Source organism: Scyliorhinus torazame, chromosome 8 (assembly GCF_047496885.1).
Source record: "Scyliorhinus torazame isolate Kashiwa2021f chromosome 8, sScyTor2.1, whole genome shotgun sequence".
Taxonomy (NCBI): domain Eukaryota; kingdom Metazoa; phylum Chordata; class Chondrichthyes; order Carcharhiniformes; family Scyliorhinidae; genus Scyliorhinus; species Scyliorhinus torazame.
This window is the reverse complement of record NC_092714.1, coordinates 273,379,364-273,392,611: the sequence shown is the minus strand read 5'-3', so window position 1 is coordinate 273,392,611 and position 13,248 is coordinate 273,379,364. Positions and strand designations below refer to the sequence as shown.

General features: G+C 48.8%; 1 protein-coding gene across 2 annotated transcripts in view; it reads left to right on the top strand.

The window, feature by feature from the left end:
• The window catches only part of kcnq2b (potassium voltage-gated channel, KQT-like subfamily, member 2b), a 249,502-nt gene that overhangs the window by 207,609 nt on the left and 28,645 nt on the right, over positions 1-13,248 (top strand). For both annotated transcript variants that reach the window (XM_072515343.1, XM_072515342.1), the window contains exon 11: positions 7,065-7,282. In XM_072515343.1, coding sequence (XP_072371444.1) covers positions 7,065-7,282 — 218 coding nt within the window. The remainder of the gene's footprint in view (positions 1-7,064; positions 7,283-13,248) is intronic.

Here is a 13,248-nt window from a genome sequence, read left to right as displayed (position 1 = left end):
AAATGGGTATTTGGAAAACTTGTGTAACCTGTCATGATAGGGAGTGCAGTGAGATATATTAATCCTCTTTCCCTGTACAAATATTTCTCTTAGCTTTAAGCTTCCTGGCAGAAATTCTGTTTATTTTCCCTAACGTTTACATCTGTCTTTCTGGTTTGTTTCCCTCTATCCTTCTGCCGTTTTTGTTCCCTCCAATCCTGCCTCTCTCTTTCTCTACCTTAGATGCTTCCAATTCCTTTCTGTTTTCCTCTCTCCCTCTCCCCCTCTCTCTCTGCTCTCCAGGTCTCTTATCTCTTTTATATTCTTTCATGGGATGTGGGTATTGCTGACTAAGTCTGCATTCATTGCCCATCTCTAACTGTCTTGTGAAGGTGGTGGTGAGCTGCCTTCTTGAACCACTGCAGCGTAGGTACACCCACTGTACTGTTAGGCAGGGAGTTCCAGGATTTTGACCCAGTGACAGTGAAGGAACAGCGATATATTTCCACGTCAGGGTGGTGAGTGACTTGGAGGGGACCTTGCAATGGATGGTGTTCCCAGGTATCTTCTGCCCTTGTCCTTCTAGGTGGTAGAAGTTGCGGGTTTGGAAGGTGCTGCCGAAGGAACCTCGGTGAGTTGCTGCAGTGCATCTTGTAGATGGTACACCCGGCTGTTCCAGTGCATCAATGGTGGAGGGAGTGAATGTCGAAAGTAGTGGATGGGCTGCCAATCAAATGTGTTGATTTGTTTTGCATGGTGTTGAGTGTTGTCGGAGCTGCACTCATCCAGGCAAGTGGAGCGTATTCCATCACACTCCTGACTTTTGCCTTGTAGAGATGGTAGACAGGCTTTGGGGGGTCAGAAGGTGAGTTACCCGCCGTAGGAATCCTAGCCTTTGACCTGCCCTGGCAGCCACAGTATTAATGTGGCTAGTCCAGTTCAGTTTCTGATCAATGGTAACCCCCTGGATGTTGATAATGGGGGATTCAGGGATGGCAGTGCCATTGAAGGTCAAGGGGCGATGGTTAGATTCTCTCTTGTTGGAGGTGGCCATTGAGTGGCACTTGTGTGATGCGAATGTCATTCATCTTTTATCAGTCTAGTCCTGAATATTGCCCAGGCCCTGCAGCCTATCAAATTGCTTCATCAAATCCCTACAGTGCAGGAGGAGGCCATTCAGCCCATCGAGTCTACACCAACCTTCTGAAAGAGCACCCTACCTAGCCCCAATTCCTGGACTTATCCTTATAACCCCACCTAAACTTGGATATTAAGTGGCAATTTAGCAAGGCCAATCTTAACCTGCACATAGAATTTCATAGAATTTACAGTACAGAAGGAAGCCTTTCGGCCTATCGAATACTGGCCCCTGAAAGAGCATCCGACCTGAGCACACACCTCCATCCCATCCCCGTAACCCAGGAACCCCACCTAACTTTTGGACACTACAGAGCAATTTATCATGGCCAATCTACCTAACCTGCACATTTTTGGATTGTTGGGAGGAAACCGGAGCAACCGGAGGAAACCCACGCAGACACGGGGAGAACGTGCAGACTCCGCACAGACAGTGACCCAAGCCGGGAATCGAACCCTGGTCCCTGGCGCTGTGAAGCAACAGTGCTAACCACTGTGCTACTGTGCCGCCCACAAATCAAGTTGAACATTGTGCAGTCATACATAGATACATAGAAGATAGGAGCAGGAGGAGGCCTTTTGACCCTTCGAGTCTGCTCCTCCATTTATCACGATCATGGCTGATCATCCAACTCAATAGCCTAATCCAGTCATCATTGCACATCCCCACTCCTGACCTTATGATTGAGGAAAGGTCCCTGATTAAACAGCTGAATGTGGTTGGGCCGATGACACTACCCTGAGGTAACCCTGCAGTGCTGCTCTTGTTACTGTGCCATGATCCCAGTTGATGTTATAATTGGATGAGAAGATCCAAGAAGGGAACCCTGGCTCGAAACCTTTACTTTTTGTTCTGAACCATGGTTGACAGAATTATAGGACTGCTAATTCATTTTAACAACAAGGAAAAAACATTTGTCAAACATGAAAAGTTGGATTACTTTAAAATACTCCTTTACTCTCCGCTTAGCATAACAATCACACACATTTTAAGATTAACATGGATTACAAAGTATATCTTAAACTACAATGGTCTCATTTGCACAAAGTCCCTTTAAGCACACAGATTGGCTGTGGTCAAATACACACATTCCGCTTTGAACCCAAATTAGTGTTTGTGACTTTCTCATAATCCCCCCAAAGGACTGCCACATTAAAGTTTCCACACTTTAAAATCTTCTCCCATAATTATGCTTTCCCTTGGCGGTTTGCATTCTGAAATCCAGATCAGGGGCGTCATTCTCCGACCCCCCGCCGGGTCGGAGAATCGCCGGGGGCTGGCGTGAATCCCGCCTCCGCCGGTTGCCGAAGTCTCCGGCACCGGATATTCGGCGGGGGCGGGAATCGGGCCGCGCCGGTTGGCGGGCCCCCCCACTGGATTCTCCGGGCCGGATGGGCCGAAGTCCCGCCGATAAATTGCCTGTCCCGCCGGCGTGGATTAAACCACCTTTTGAACGGCGGGACAAGGCGGCGTGGGCGGGCTCCGTTGTCCTGGGGGGGGCGCGGGGCGATCTGGCCCCGGGGGGTGCCCCCTTGGTGGCCTGGCCCACGATCGGGGCCCACCGATCCGCGGGCGGGCCTGTGCCGTGGGGGCACTCTTTCCCTCCACTGCGCATGCGTGGGAAACTGTCAGCTGCCGCTGACGCTCCCGCGCATGCGCCGCCCAGAGATGTCATTTCCGCGCCAGCTGGAGGGGCAACAAAGGCCGTTTCCGCCAGCTGGCGGGGCAGAAATTCCTCCGGCACCGGTCTAGCCCCTCAATGTTGGGGCTCGGCCCCCAAAGATGCAGAGCATTCTGCACCTTTGGGGTGGCGCGATGCCCGTCTGATTGGCGCCGTTTTGGGTGCCAGTCGGCGAACATCGCGCCGTTTCGGGAGAATTTCGCCCCAGGTTTTCCAAATGACACATTTAAATAAAGCTTCTGCTCCACTTTTAATTTAACAGCAACTGCAGTCCAGAATTTTGCACCACCTCCTTTTAGATTTCCTTCATTTTAACCTATTTTACACAAGTTCTTGAGGTCCAGCCAATGATTTCCACAATTATTTCAACTCGCGTTCCACAGGTTGGAGTAAAATTTCACAAACCCAAAAATCACTTCAGATATCTTTCTGGCCTCTCATGATCCAATGTCTTTTCAACTCTCTGTGACTTTGCCGGACAGTTCTCCATTTGAGTACCTTTAATCTCAGGCATCTTGGAAACTTAATTTCTCTAGATTCCTTAACTAGCTGTTCTTCAAATCTCTGCGCTTGTTTTCTTAACCATTACTCCATGGTAAAGCTTTTCTTACAGCAAAGCTGAGAGAGATGTTCCCTCCATAGCCTCCTAAACTAACTGCCTCTCGCAGAACCGTAAGGGCTGTCTTCTCTCTCACCAGCTATATTCAACTGCAATCAAATTAGTTAAACTAAAACTTAAAATCTTCTCTACCTTACAAGGCCCCAGTTGCTAAGCAGCCACTGCTGGTCTATTTATTCTTCATGTCGTAGCCCTCTCTAAGCACAATGGAAACATAGTTTGAACTTAACCAACCCCCACACATACAAACACCTTTGTCCAGCATGAATCCCGGCGGATTGGAAATTAGCAAACGTGACACCACTGTTTAAAAAAGGAGGTAGGCAGAAAGTGAGTAATTATAGGCCAGTTAGATTAACTTCGGTAGCAGGGAAGATGCTGGAATCTATCATCAAGGAATAAATAGCGAGGCATCTGGATGGAAATTGTCCCATTGGGCAGACACAGCATGGGTTCATAAAGGGCAGGTCGTGCCTAACGAATTTAGTGGAATTTTTTGAGGACATTACCAGTGCGGTAGATAACGGGGAGCCAATGGATGTGGTATATCTGGATTTCCAGAAAGCTTTTGACAAGGTGCCACACAAAAGGTTGCAGCATAAGATAAATATGCATTGCATTAAGGGGAAAGTAGTAGCATGGATAGAGGATTGGTTAATTAATAGAAAGCAAAGAGTGGAGCTTAATGGGTGTTTCTCTGGTTGGCAATCAGTAGCTGATGGTGTTGCTCAGGGATCAGTGTTGGGCCCATAATTGTTCACAATTTACATTGATGATTTGGAGTTGGGGACCAAGTGCAATGTGTCCAAGTTTGCAGACGATACTAAGATGAGTGATGAAGCAAAAAGTGCAGAGGATACTGGAAGTCTGCAGAGGGATTTGGATAGGCTAAGTGAATGGGCTAGGGTCTGGCAGATGGAACACAATGTTGACAAATGTGAGGTTATCCATTTTGGTAGGAATAACAGCAAAAGGGATCATTATTTAAATGATAAAATATTAAAACATGCTGCTGTGCAGAGAGACCTGGGTGTGCTAGTGCATGAGTCACAAAAAGTTGGTTTACAGGTGCAACAGGTGATTAAGAAGGCAAATGGAGTTTTGCCTTTCATTGCTAGAGGGATGGAGTTTAAGACTAGGGAGGTTATGCTGCCATTGTATAAGGTGTTAGTGAGGCCACACCTGGAGTATTGTGTTCAGTTTTGGTCTCCTTACCTGGGAAAGAATGTACTGGCACTGGAGGGTGTGCAGAGGAGATTCACTAGGTTAATCCCAGAGCTGAAGGGGTTGGATTACGAGGAGAGGTTGAGTAGACTGGGACTGTACTCGTTGGAATTTAGAAGGATGTGGGGGGATCTTATAGAAACATATAAAATTATGAAGAGAATAGACAGGATAGATGTGGGCAGGTTGTTTCCACTGGCGGGTGAAAGCAGAACTAGGGGGCAGAGCCTCAAAATAAGGGGAAGTAGAATTAGGACTGAGTTTAGGAGGAACTTCTTCACCCAAAGGGTTGTGAATCTGTGGAATTCCTTGCCCAGTGAAGCAGTAGAGGCTCCTTCATTAAATGTTTTTAAGATAAAGATAGATAGTTTTTTGAAGAATAAAGGGATTAAGGGTTATGGTGTTCGGGCTGGAAAGTGGAGCTGAGTCCACAAAAGATCAGCCATGATCTCATTGAATGGTGGAGCAGGCTGGAGGGGCCAGATGGCCTACTCCTGCTCCTAGATCTTATGTTCTTATGAATCTAACTATAGTTTTTACCCTTCCAGGCACACATACATTACATTAAACCCACTTAAAATATTCCTTATTTCTAATGTTGACCAACACAAACACTAATCCCTTAAAACAACCTATTTTTCCAAACAACTAGGATGATTGATCTCCAACAGTCACAACCATCTTCCTTTGTGCTAGGAGTGACACCAACCAGCGGAGAGCTTTCCCCCTGATTCCCAGTGACTCCAGCTCTGCTCGGGCTCCTTGACCCCACACTTGGTCAGAGGCTGCCTTGATGTGACGGGCAGTCACTCTTACATCACCTCTTGGCCTTAGCTCTTCTGTCCATGTTTGGACCAAGGCTGTAATGAGGTCAGGAGCTGAGTGGCCCTGGCGGAACCCAAACTGAGCGTCCGTGAGCAGGTTATTGCTGAGTAAGTGCTGCTTGATAGCTCTGTTGATGACATCTTCTATCATTTTGTTGAGAATAGACTGATAGGACAGCAATTGGCTGTGTTGGACCTGTCCTATTTCTTGGACATACCTGGACAGTTTTCCAGATTGCTGGGTAGATGCCAGTGTTGTAGTTGTACTGGAGCAGATTGGCTAGGGGCATGGTAAGTTATGGAGCACAGGTCATCAGTGCTATTGCTGAAATATTGTTAGGGCCATAGTCTTTGCAGTATCCAGTGCCTTCTTGGATTTTGGATTGGATCGAATTGGCTGAAGACTGGCATCTGTGATAGAATCACAGAATCCCCACAGTGCAGAAGGAGGCCATTCGGCCCATCGGGTCTGCACCGACCCTCTGAAAGATAGACACTACCTAGGCCCACTCACCCGCCCTAGCCCCGTGAACTAAACTTTTGGACACTTAAGGACAATTGATCATGGCCAATCCTCCGAACCTGTACATCTTTGGACTGTGGGAGGAAACCGGAGCAAACACGGAGAGAAAGTGCAGACTCCACACAGACAGTCACCCAAGGCCGGAATTGAACCTGGGTCCCTGGCTGCAGTGCTAGCTACTGTGCCACCCTGCCACCTGCTGGGGATTTCCAGAGGGGGCCGAGACGGATCATCCGCTCGGCACTTCTGGCTGTTGTTGCGAATGTTTCAGCCTTGTCTTGTACACTGATATGCTGGGCTCCCCATCATTGAGGATGGGGATATTTCTGGAGTCTCCTCCTCCAGTCAGTTGTCTGATTGTCCACCACCATTCACGGCTGGATGTGTCAGGTCTGCAGAGCTTAGATGGCATCCGTGGGGCCTCCTCTTCGTTTACTTCACTTGCCCCTCAACCTCTCTCTCTGGCCCCCTCCCTCTTCTTTCTCCTCCATTTCTTTCTTTCTCTGCCTTCCCTACTTTCTTCCTGTCCTCTTTGCATCTTTCTGTCTTCCATCATCTGCCTCTCTTTTGTTGTTGTTTTGCATGTCATGGGCCAGGCTAGGAGAAGGTGCCTTCCTGATGGGTCACAGCTCACATGGGGGGGGGGGGGGTGCGTGGCGGAGGATGGCAGTGCCCAGGTCTGTTGCCGGTGGGTGTAGGGATGGAGGAGGGTGGGTAACAGAGTGAAACGGTGGTCGGGTTGGGGTCGGGTCAGGACTGATTATAGGGGGTTTGGTGTTTAATTAGCTCGATTACACTGTTGGGATGGTGACTGTGGGTGTGCGATGGGAAACGGTCAGTTTAGCGGGCAGATGTTTGGACAACCCAGAGTTCTAACGTTCTAAGGGAGAATATAGCACCCATTGCACTCCACTTTTCGTGGTACCTGGGAGTGAATGGAGGCTTCCAGTAAAGCCAGGATCAGGGCAGGCATTCCAAGTTATCCTGATGTCTGTGTCCGGGAGTGTGGGGGGTGGGTTGGGAGGGATCATTGTGCTGAGGCCCCACCTTGACGAACAGCTTGTATGTTTTTGCAGCAACAGGGTCAGCCTGAGAGAGAGGTTCTCCAGCCCCAAGGGTCCTAGTGCCAAGGGGAAAGGTTCGCCGCAGAGCAGCCTACGCAGATCACCCAGTGCAGACAACAGCCTCGAGGACAGCCCGGACAAGGTGCAAAAGAGTTGGAGCTTTACCGAGAGGACACGGTTCAGGCACGCCTTCCGTCTGAAAGGAGCAGGCTCGCGGCAGAACTCTGAGGGTGTGTGCAATCGCTGAAGTAACGCTAACCCCTGATTCTTCCATCGAATCACCACTCACCATCTGTTCGGGTGTCATCACGACTCATTGGGCAGCACATTAACCTCTCAATCAGGAGGTTGTGAGTACACGCCACACTCCAGAGATTGAGCACAAAATCCAGGCCGCACTGTCAGAGGGTCAGTACTGAGGGAGTGCCGCACTGTCAGAGGCTCAGTACTGAGGGAGTGCCGCACTGTCAGAGGGTCAGTACTGAGGGATCGCTGCACTGTCAGAGGATCAGTACTGAGGGAGTGCTGCACTGTCAGAGGGTCAGTACTGAGGGAGTGCTGCACTGTCAGAGGGTCAGTACTGAGGGAGTGCCGCACTGTCAGAGGGTCAGTACTGATGGATCGCTGCACTGTCAGAGGGTCAGTACTGAGGGAGTGCTGCACTGTCAGAGGGTCAGTACTGAGGGAGCGCCGCACTGTCAGTCAGTACTGAGAGAGTGCCGCACTGTCAGAGGGTCAGTACTGAGGGAGCGCCGCACTGTCAGAGGGTCAGTACTGAGGGAGTGCTGCACTGTCAGAGGGTCAGTACTGAGGGAGTGCTGCACTGTCAGAGGGTCAGTACTGAGGGAGCGCCGCACTGTCAGAGGATCAGTACTGAGGGAGTGCTGCACTGTCAGAGGGTCAGTACTGAGGGAACGCCGCACTGTCAGAGGGTCAGTACTGAGGGAGTGCTGCACTGTCAGAGGGTCAATACTGAGGGAGTGCCGCACTGTCAGAGGGTCAGTACTGAGGGAGTGCTGCACTGTCAGAGGGTCAGTACTGAGGGAGTGCCGCACTGTCAGAGGGTCAGTACTGAGGGAGTGCCGCACTGTCAGTGAGTCAGTCCTGAGGGAGAGCTGCACTGTCAGAGGATCAGTACTGAGGGGGTGCTGCACTGTCAGAGGGTCAGTACTGAGAGAGTGCTGCACTGTCAGAGGGTCAGTACTGAGGGAGTGCCGCACTGTCAGAGAGTCAGTACTGAGGGAGTGCCACACTGTCAGAGGGTTAGTACTGAGGGAGTGCTGCACTGTCAGAGGGTCAGTACTGAGGGAGTGCTGCACTGTCAGAGGGTCAGTACTGAGGGAGTGCCGCACTGTCAGAGGGTCAGTCCTGAGGGAGAGCTGCACTGTCAGAGGGTCAGTACTAAGGGAGTGCCGCACTGTCAGAGGGTCAGCACTGAGGGAGTGCTGCACTGTCAGAGGGTCAGTACTGAGGGAGTGCCGCACTGTCAGAGGGTCAGTACTGAGGGAGTGTTGCACTGTCAGAGGGTCAGTACTGAGGGAGTGCTACACTGTCAGAGGGTCAGTACTGAGGGAGTGCTGCACTGTCAGAGGGCCAGTACTGAGGGAGTGCTGCACTGTCAGAGGGTCAGTACTGAGGGAGTGCTGCACTGTCAGAGGGTCAGTACTGAGGGAGTGCTGCACTGTCAGAGGGTCAGTACTGAGGGAGTGCTGCACTGTCAGAGGGTCAGTACTGAGGGAGTGCTGCACAGTCAGAGGGTCAGTACTGAGGGAGTGCTGCACTGTCAGAGGGTCAGTACTGAGGGAGTGCTGCACTGTCAGAGGGTCAGTACTGAGGGAGTGCTGAACTTCTTAATGAGACTCCCATGTGGGACCTTGTTTTAGGCTTTGCTGAAATCCATGTAAACTACATCAACTGCACTATCTTCATCTACACACTTGGTTACATGCTCAAAAAATTCAGTTGAATCTGTTAGGCATTTCCTCCATCTGACAAAGCCATGCTGACTATCCCTCATCAAATCTTGTCTCTCCAAGTAGACATAGATTCTCCTTCAGAATCGTTCTCAGTAGTTTCCCCACCACTGACCTGAGACTCACTGGTCTGTCATTTCCCACTTGTCTCCACAACCTTTCTTAAATAGTGGGACCACATTTGTGGTCCCCAACCTCTGACACCTCCCCCGTAGCCAGGGGAATTTGGGTCGGAGCCCCGACAATCTCCTCCCTCGCCTCTCACAGCATCCCGGGACACAATTCATCCGGACCTGGAGATTTGTCCACTTTTAAGTCCGCCAATACCTCCAATACCTTGTTCCTCTCTATGTCAATTTGCTCAAGAACCACACAGTCTCTCTCCCTGAGTTCCATAACTACTTCCTCATTCTCTTGGGTGAAGACAGATGTGAAATCTTTGTTCAACACCCTACCAATGGGGCTGGTTTAGCACACTGGGCTAAATCGCTGGCTTTTAAAGCAGACCAAGGCAGGCCAGCAGCACGGTTCAATTCCCGTACCAGCCTCCCCAAACAGGCACCGGAATGTGGAGACTAGGGGCTTTTCACAGTAACTTCATTTGAAGCCTACTTGTGACAATAAGCGATTTTCATTTCATTTCATTTCATTTCAATGTCCTCTGGCTCCACCCACAGATTTCCCTCTTGGACCTGACTCTTACCCTGGTCATTCTCTTCCCATTGATATACTGATAGAATATCAGTACTCCTTCTGAACTACGTATTCCCTTATCTCTCACCATTAAAGATTGGCTTGCTCCTTTATCCCTTCAGACCTTAATCCCCTTACCTACACCACCTTGTACACACGAGTAAACCTTACTCTCACCAGTAAAATCTTTAAAAAGATCTGACACTTGTTTATCAACCAAACTCTGAACAGGCTCTATATTCTTTTCACTTCTTCAGCCGCAATCATGTTTTAATTTGCCACTTCAGTAAACCCCACTGTCTTATCCTCTTCTACGAGTCTGTCTTCCCAGTACTTCCCTTAAGTCACCAACACTGCGACTCTGTGTGTCCAACTTTATTACAATGAAAACATCAAAGTTTTCTTATCTCTTTTTCATTGTCATCGGTTTCCTTCTGAACCTGAGGTGAAATGTCTTTACTTTTCCCAACCATACCTCCTTTGCCTTGACCACCTGTGGATTTTTCATTTCCCCTCTGTCTATGCTTCACAGACTGAAAATGAAATCGAAAACCAATCCTTGATTTATCAGCTAATTCAAAATGATCTGCCATTTCTGCTGCCTGCCTCACAGTTTTAACCCCATGTTCTTCCACATGAGTTCTCACTACTTCAGGAAGTAAGTCTTTCAATTCTTCCGGAATAATAATTTCTCTAAGAAGTTCATTCGTTTGGTCTATATTTAATACTCTTATCCACCTATCAAAATTATTTTGTTTGATTCTTTCAAATTCTACATACATCTGACCTGGTTCTTTCCTTAAATTTCTAAACTTCTGTCTGTAGGCTTCTGCCACTAGTTCATGTGTTAGTAGGGTTTTCCTCACCTCATCATAATCCCCAAATACCTCCTCTGACAATGATGCAAACACTCCAGAGAATCATAGAATTTACAGTGCAGAAGGAGGCCATTCGGCCCATCGGGTCTGCACTGGCCCTTGGAAAGAGCACCCCACTTAAGCACACACCTCCTCCACCCCATCCCCTTAACCTAGTAACCCCAATTAACCTTTTTGGACACTAGGGGCAATTTAGTATGGCCAATCTACCTAACCCGCACATCTTTGGACTGTGGGAGGAAACCGGACCACCCGAAGAAAACTCACGCAGACACGGGGAGAACGTGCAGACTCCACACAGACAGTGACCTAAGCCAGGAATTGAACCTGGGACACTGGAGCTGTTCTACCTATTAATTTGGTTTGAACCAAGAATATCCACTCGGTGTTCCGCCAATTCAATTGTTCAGCTACTTTCTCAAAAGAGATTTTTAAAAACTTCTTGCATCTCCTCGAACCTTGGCAGTGCTTGAACATATTTAAACATAGTCCCACTAGGATTTGGACTGGGAAGCGTCACTCCTCCATCCTAAATCCACTCAACTTCTGCCTTTAACTCCAACCTTTTAAGTTGGTATTCTCGCTCTCTCCCTCTCTCTCCCCTTTCCTCCATTGCTAATATTCCCATTTCAAGTTGCCTCATTTCAATTTGTTTTTGAAAAGCTCTTTCTCCTTTCAACATTTTTCATTGTTTCATTTGTAATTGAATTTTCGCAAATTCTAATGGCCACGACCCAGTCTGTATCACTGGCATCCCTTCCACAATTAAATGCTGGGCGACCACTTCAATTATCTCTGCCTTCCTCGCCCGGCAGTTAAGTTCAACTGCATGCCCGCCAATTCCAATAGTTTTGTTTCAACCCCTTTTGCAAACCACCCCGAGATTTCTCTTCATCATCCAGTAAACTCTCAGTCTTTGAAAGAGCCATTTTAGAAGTCACTCCCTATTAAACTGACAGAGCTTAAACACCTGAAAGCAACAGCTCCTCACACTCATAGTAATAATCTTTAATATTGTCACAAGTAGGCTTACATCAACACTGCAATGAAGTTACTGTGAAAAGCCCCTAGTCGCCACATTCCGGCGCCTGTTCGGGTTCACAGAGGGAGAATTCAGAATGTCCAATTCACCAAACAAGCATGTCTTTCGGGACTTGTGGAAGGAAACCGGAGCACCCGGAGGAAACTCACGCAGACACGAGGAGAACGTGCAGACTCCGCACAGACAGTTACCCAAGCCGGGAATCGAACCTGGGACCCTAGAGCTGTGAAGCAACTGTGCTAACCACTGTGCTACCGTGCTCGTTGTCTTTGAATTAAATAATCTCAAATGAAACAAGGAATTGAACTTTCTAAATCCTGCCAAAGGACCCCCAATTGTTATGGGTCTACACCAGAACCCAATTGTGGTTGATATCCCGGTTGAGAACCCAACTATTTGTATTTGGTAAAACTGTGAGAAAATGTTACTGTCCCACAGGAGTGATAACACTGACCAGTAGAGAGTTTTCATATTAAACCTTTAATCTGAACACAGAATTAAGCACATTAGCATCAAAGCTTTACAGTTATCAGAGACAACATCTTAACTTGCCTCCTGAAACCTGCCTCTACATTCCAATTAAGCAACCCAGTAACTTCAAATACCACTTATGTCTAAATTTTAAAATTAGGTTTTACTTGTTTATCTTTATTTTCAGCGTCCTTGGAGAGACAAAAACATATTTTAGGACAAAGCTGCGAACCTGCTGCTCGGTCTTGGAGGCAAATCCTTGGACAGGTTTGACCTGGCCCCTCCAATTAGCTACACCAGCTCCACTCAAAGCACACATCGTTCTTTTGTCTCTTGTTAAAAGAGTGCCGCACTGTCAGAGGGTCAGTATTGAGGGAGTGCTGCACTGTCAGAGGGTCAGTATTGAGGGAGTGCCGCACTGTCAAGAGGGTCAGTACTGAGGGAGTGCCGCACTGTCAGAGGGTCAGTACTGAGGGAGTGCCGCACTGTCAGAGGGTCAGTACTGAGGGAGCGCCGCACTGTCAGAGGGTCAGTACTGAGGGAGTGCTGCACTGTCAGAGGGTCAGTACTGAGGGAGTGCCGCACTGTCAGAGGGTCAGTACTGAGGGCATGCCGCACTGTCAGAGGGTCAGTACTGAGGGAGCACCCTACTTAAGCCCACACCTCCACCCTATCCCCGTAACCCAGTAACCCCACCTCACCTTTTTGGACACTAAGGGGCAATTTAGCGTGGCCAATCCACCTAACCTGCACGTCTTAGGACTGTGTTAGGGCACCGGAGCAACTGGTGGAAACCCACGCAGACACGGGGAGAAAGTGCAGACTCCACACAGACAGTGACCTGAGGCCGGAATTGAATCCGGGACCCTTGTTCTGTGAGGCAGATGTGCTAACCACTGCGCTACCGTGCCGCCCCCATGCCATGGTTGCGGCTCCGTTTTTGTTCTGGAATCAGCCCTTGCTATGTTTAGTCTGGCTCTGTTGGAGTTAGTGCTGGAGGAGCATATTATACATATCCGGAAAGTGGTCAGGAGGGGAATAGAACTCATCGGAAGCTCGATCAAAGAGCATATTGGACAGGTCGGTCTTTCTCTGCACTGTATGTTTCTGTGCAGTCTCTGGAGTGGGACATGAATGCA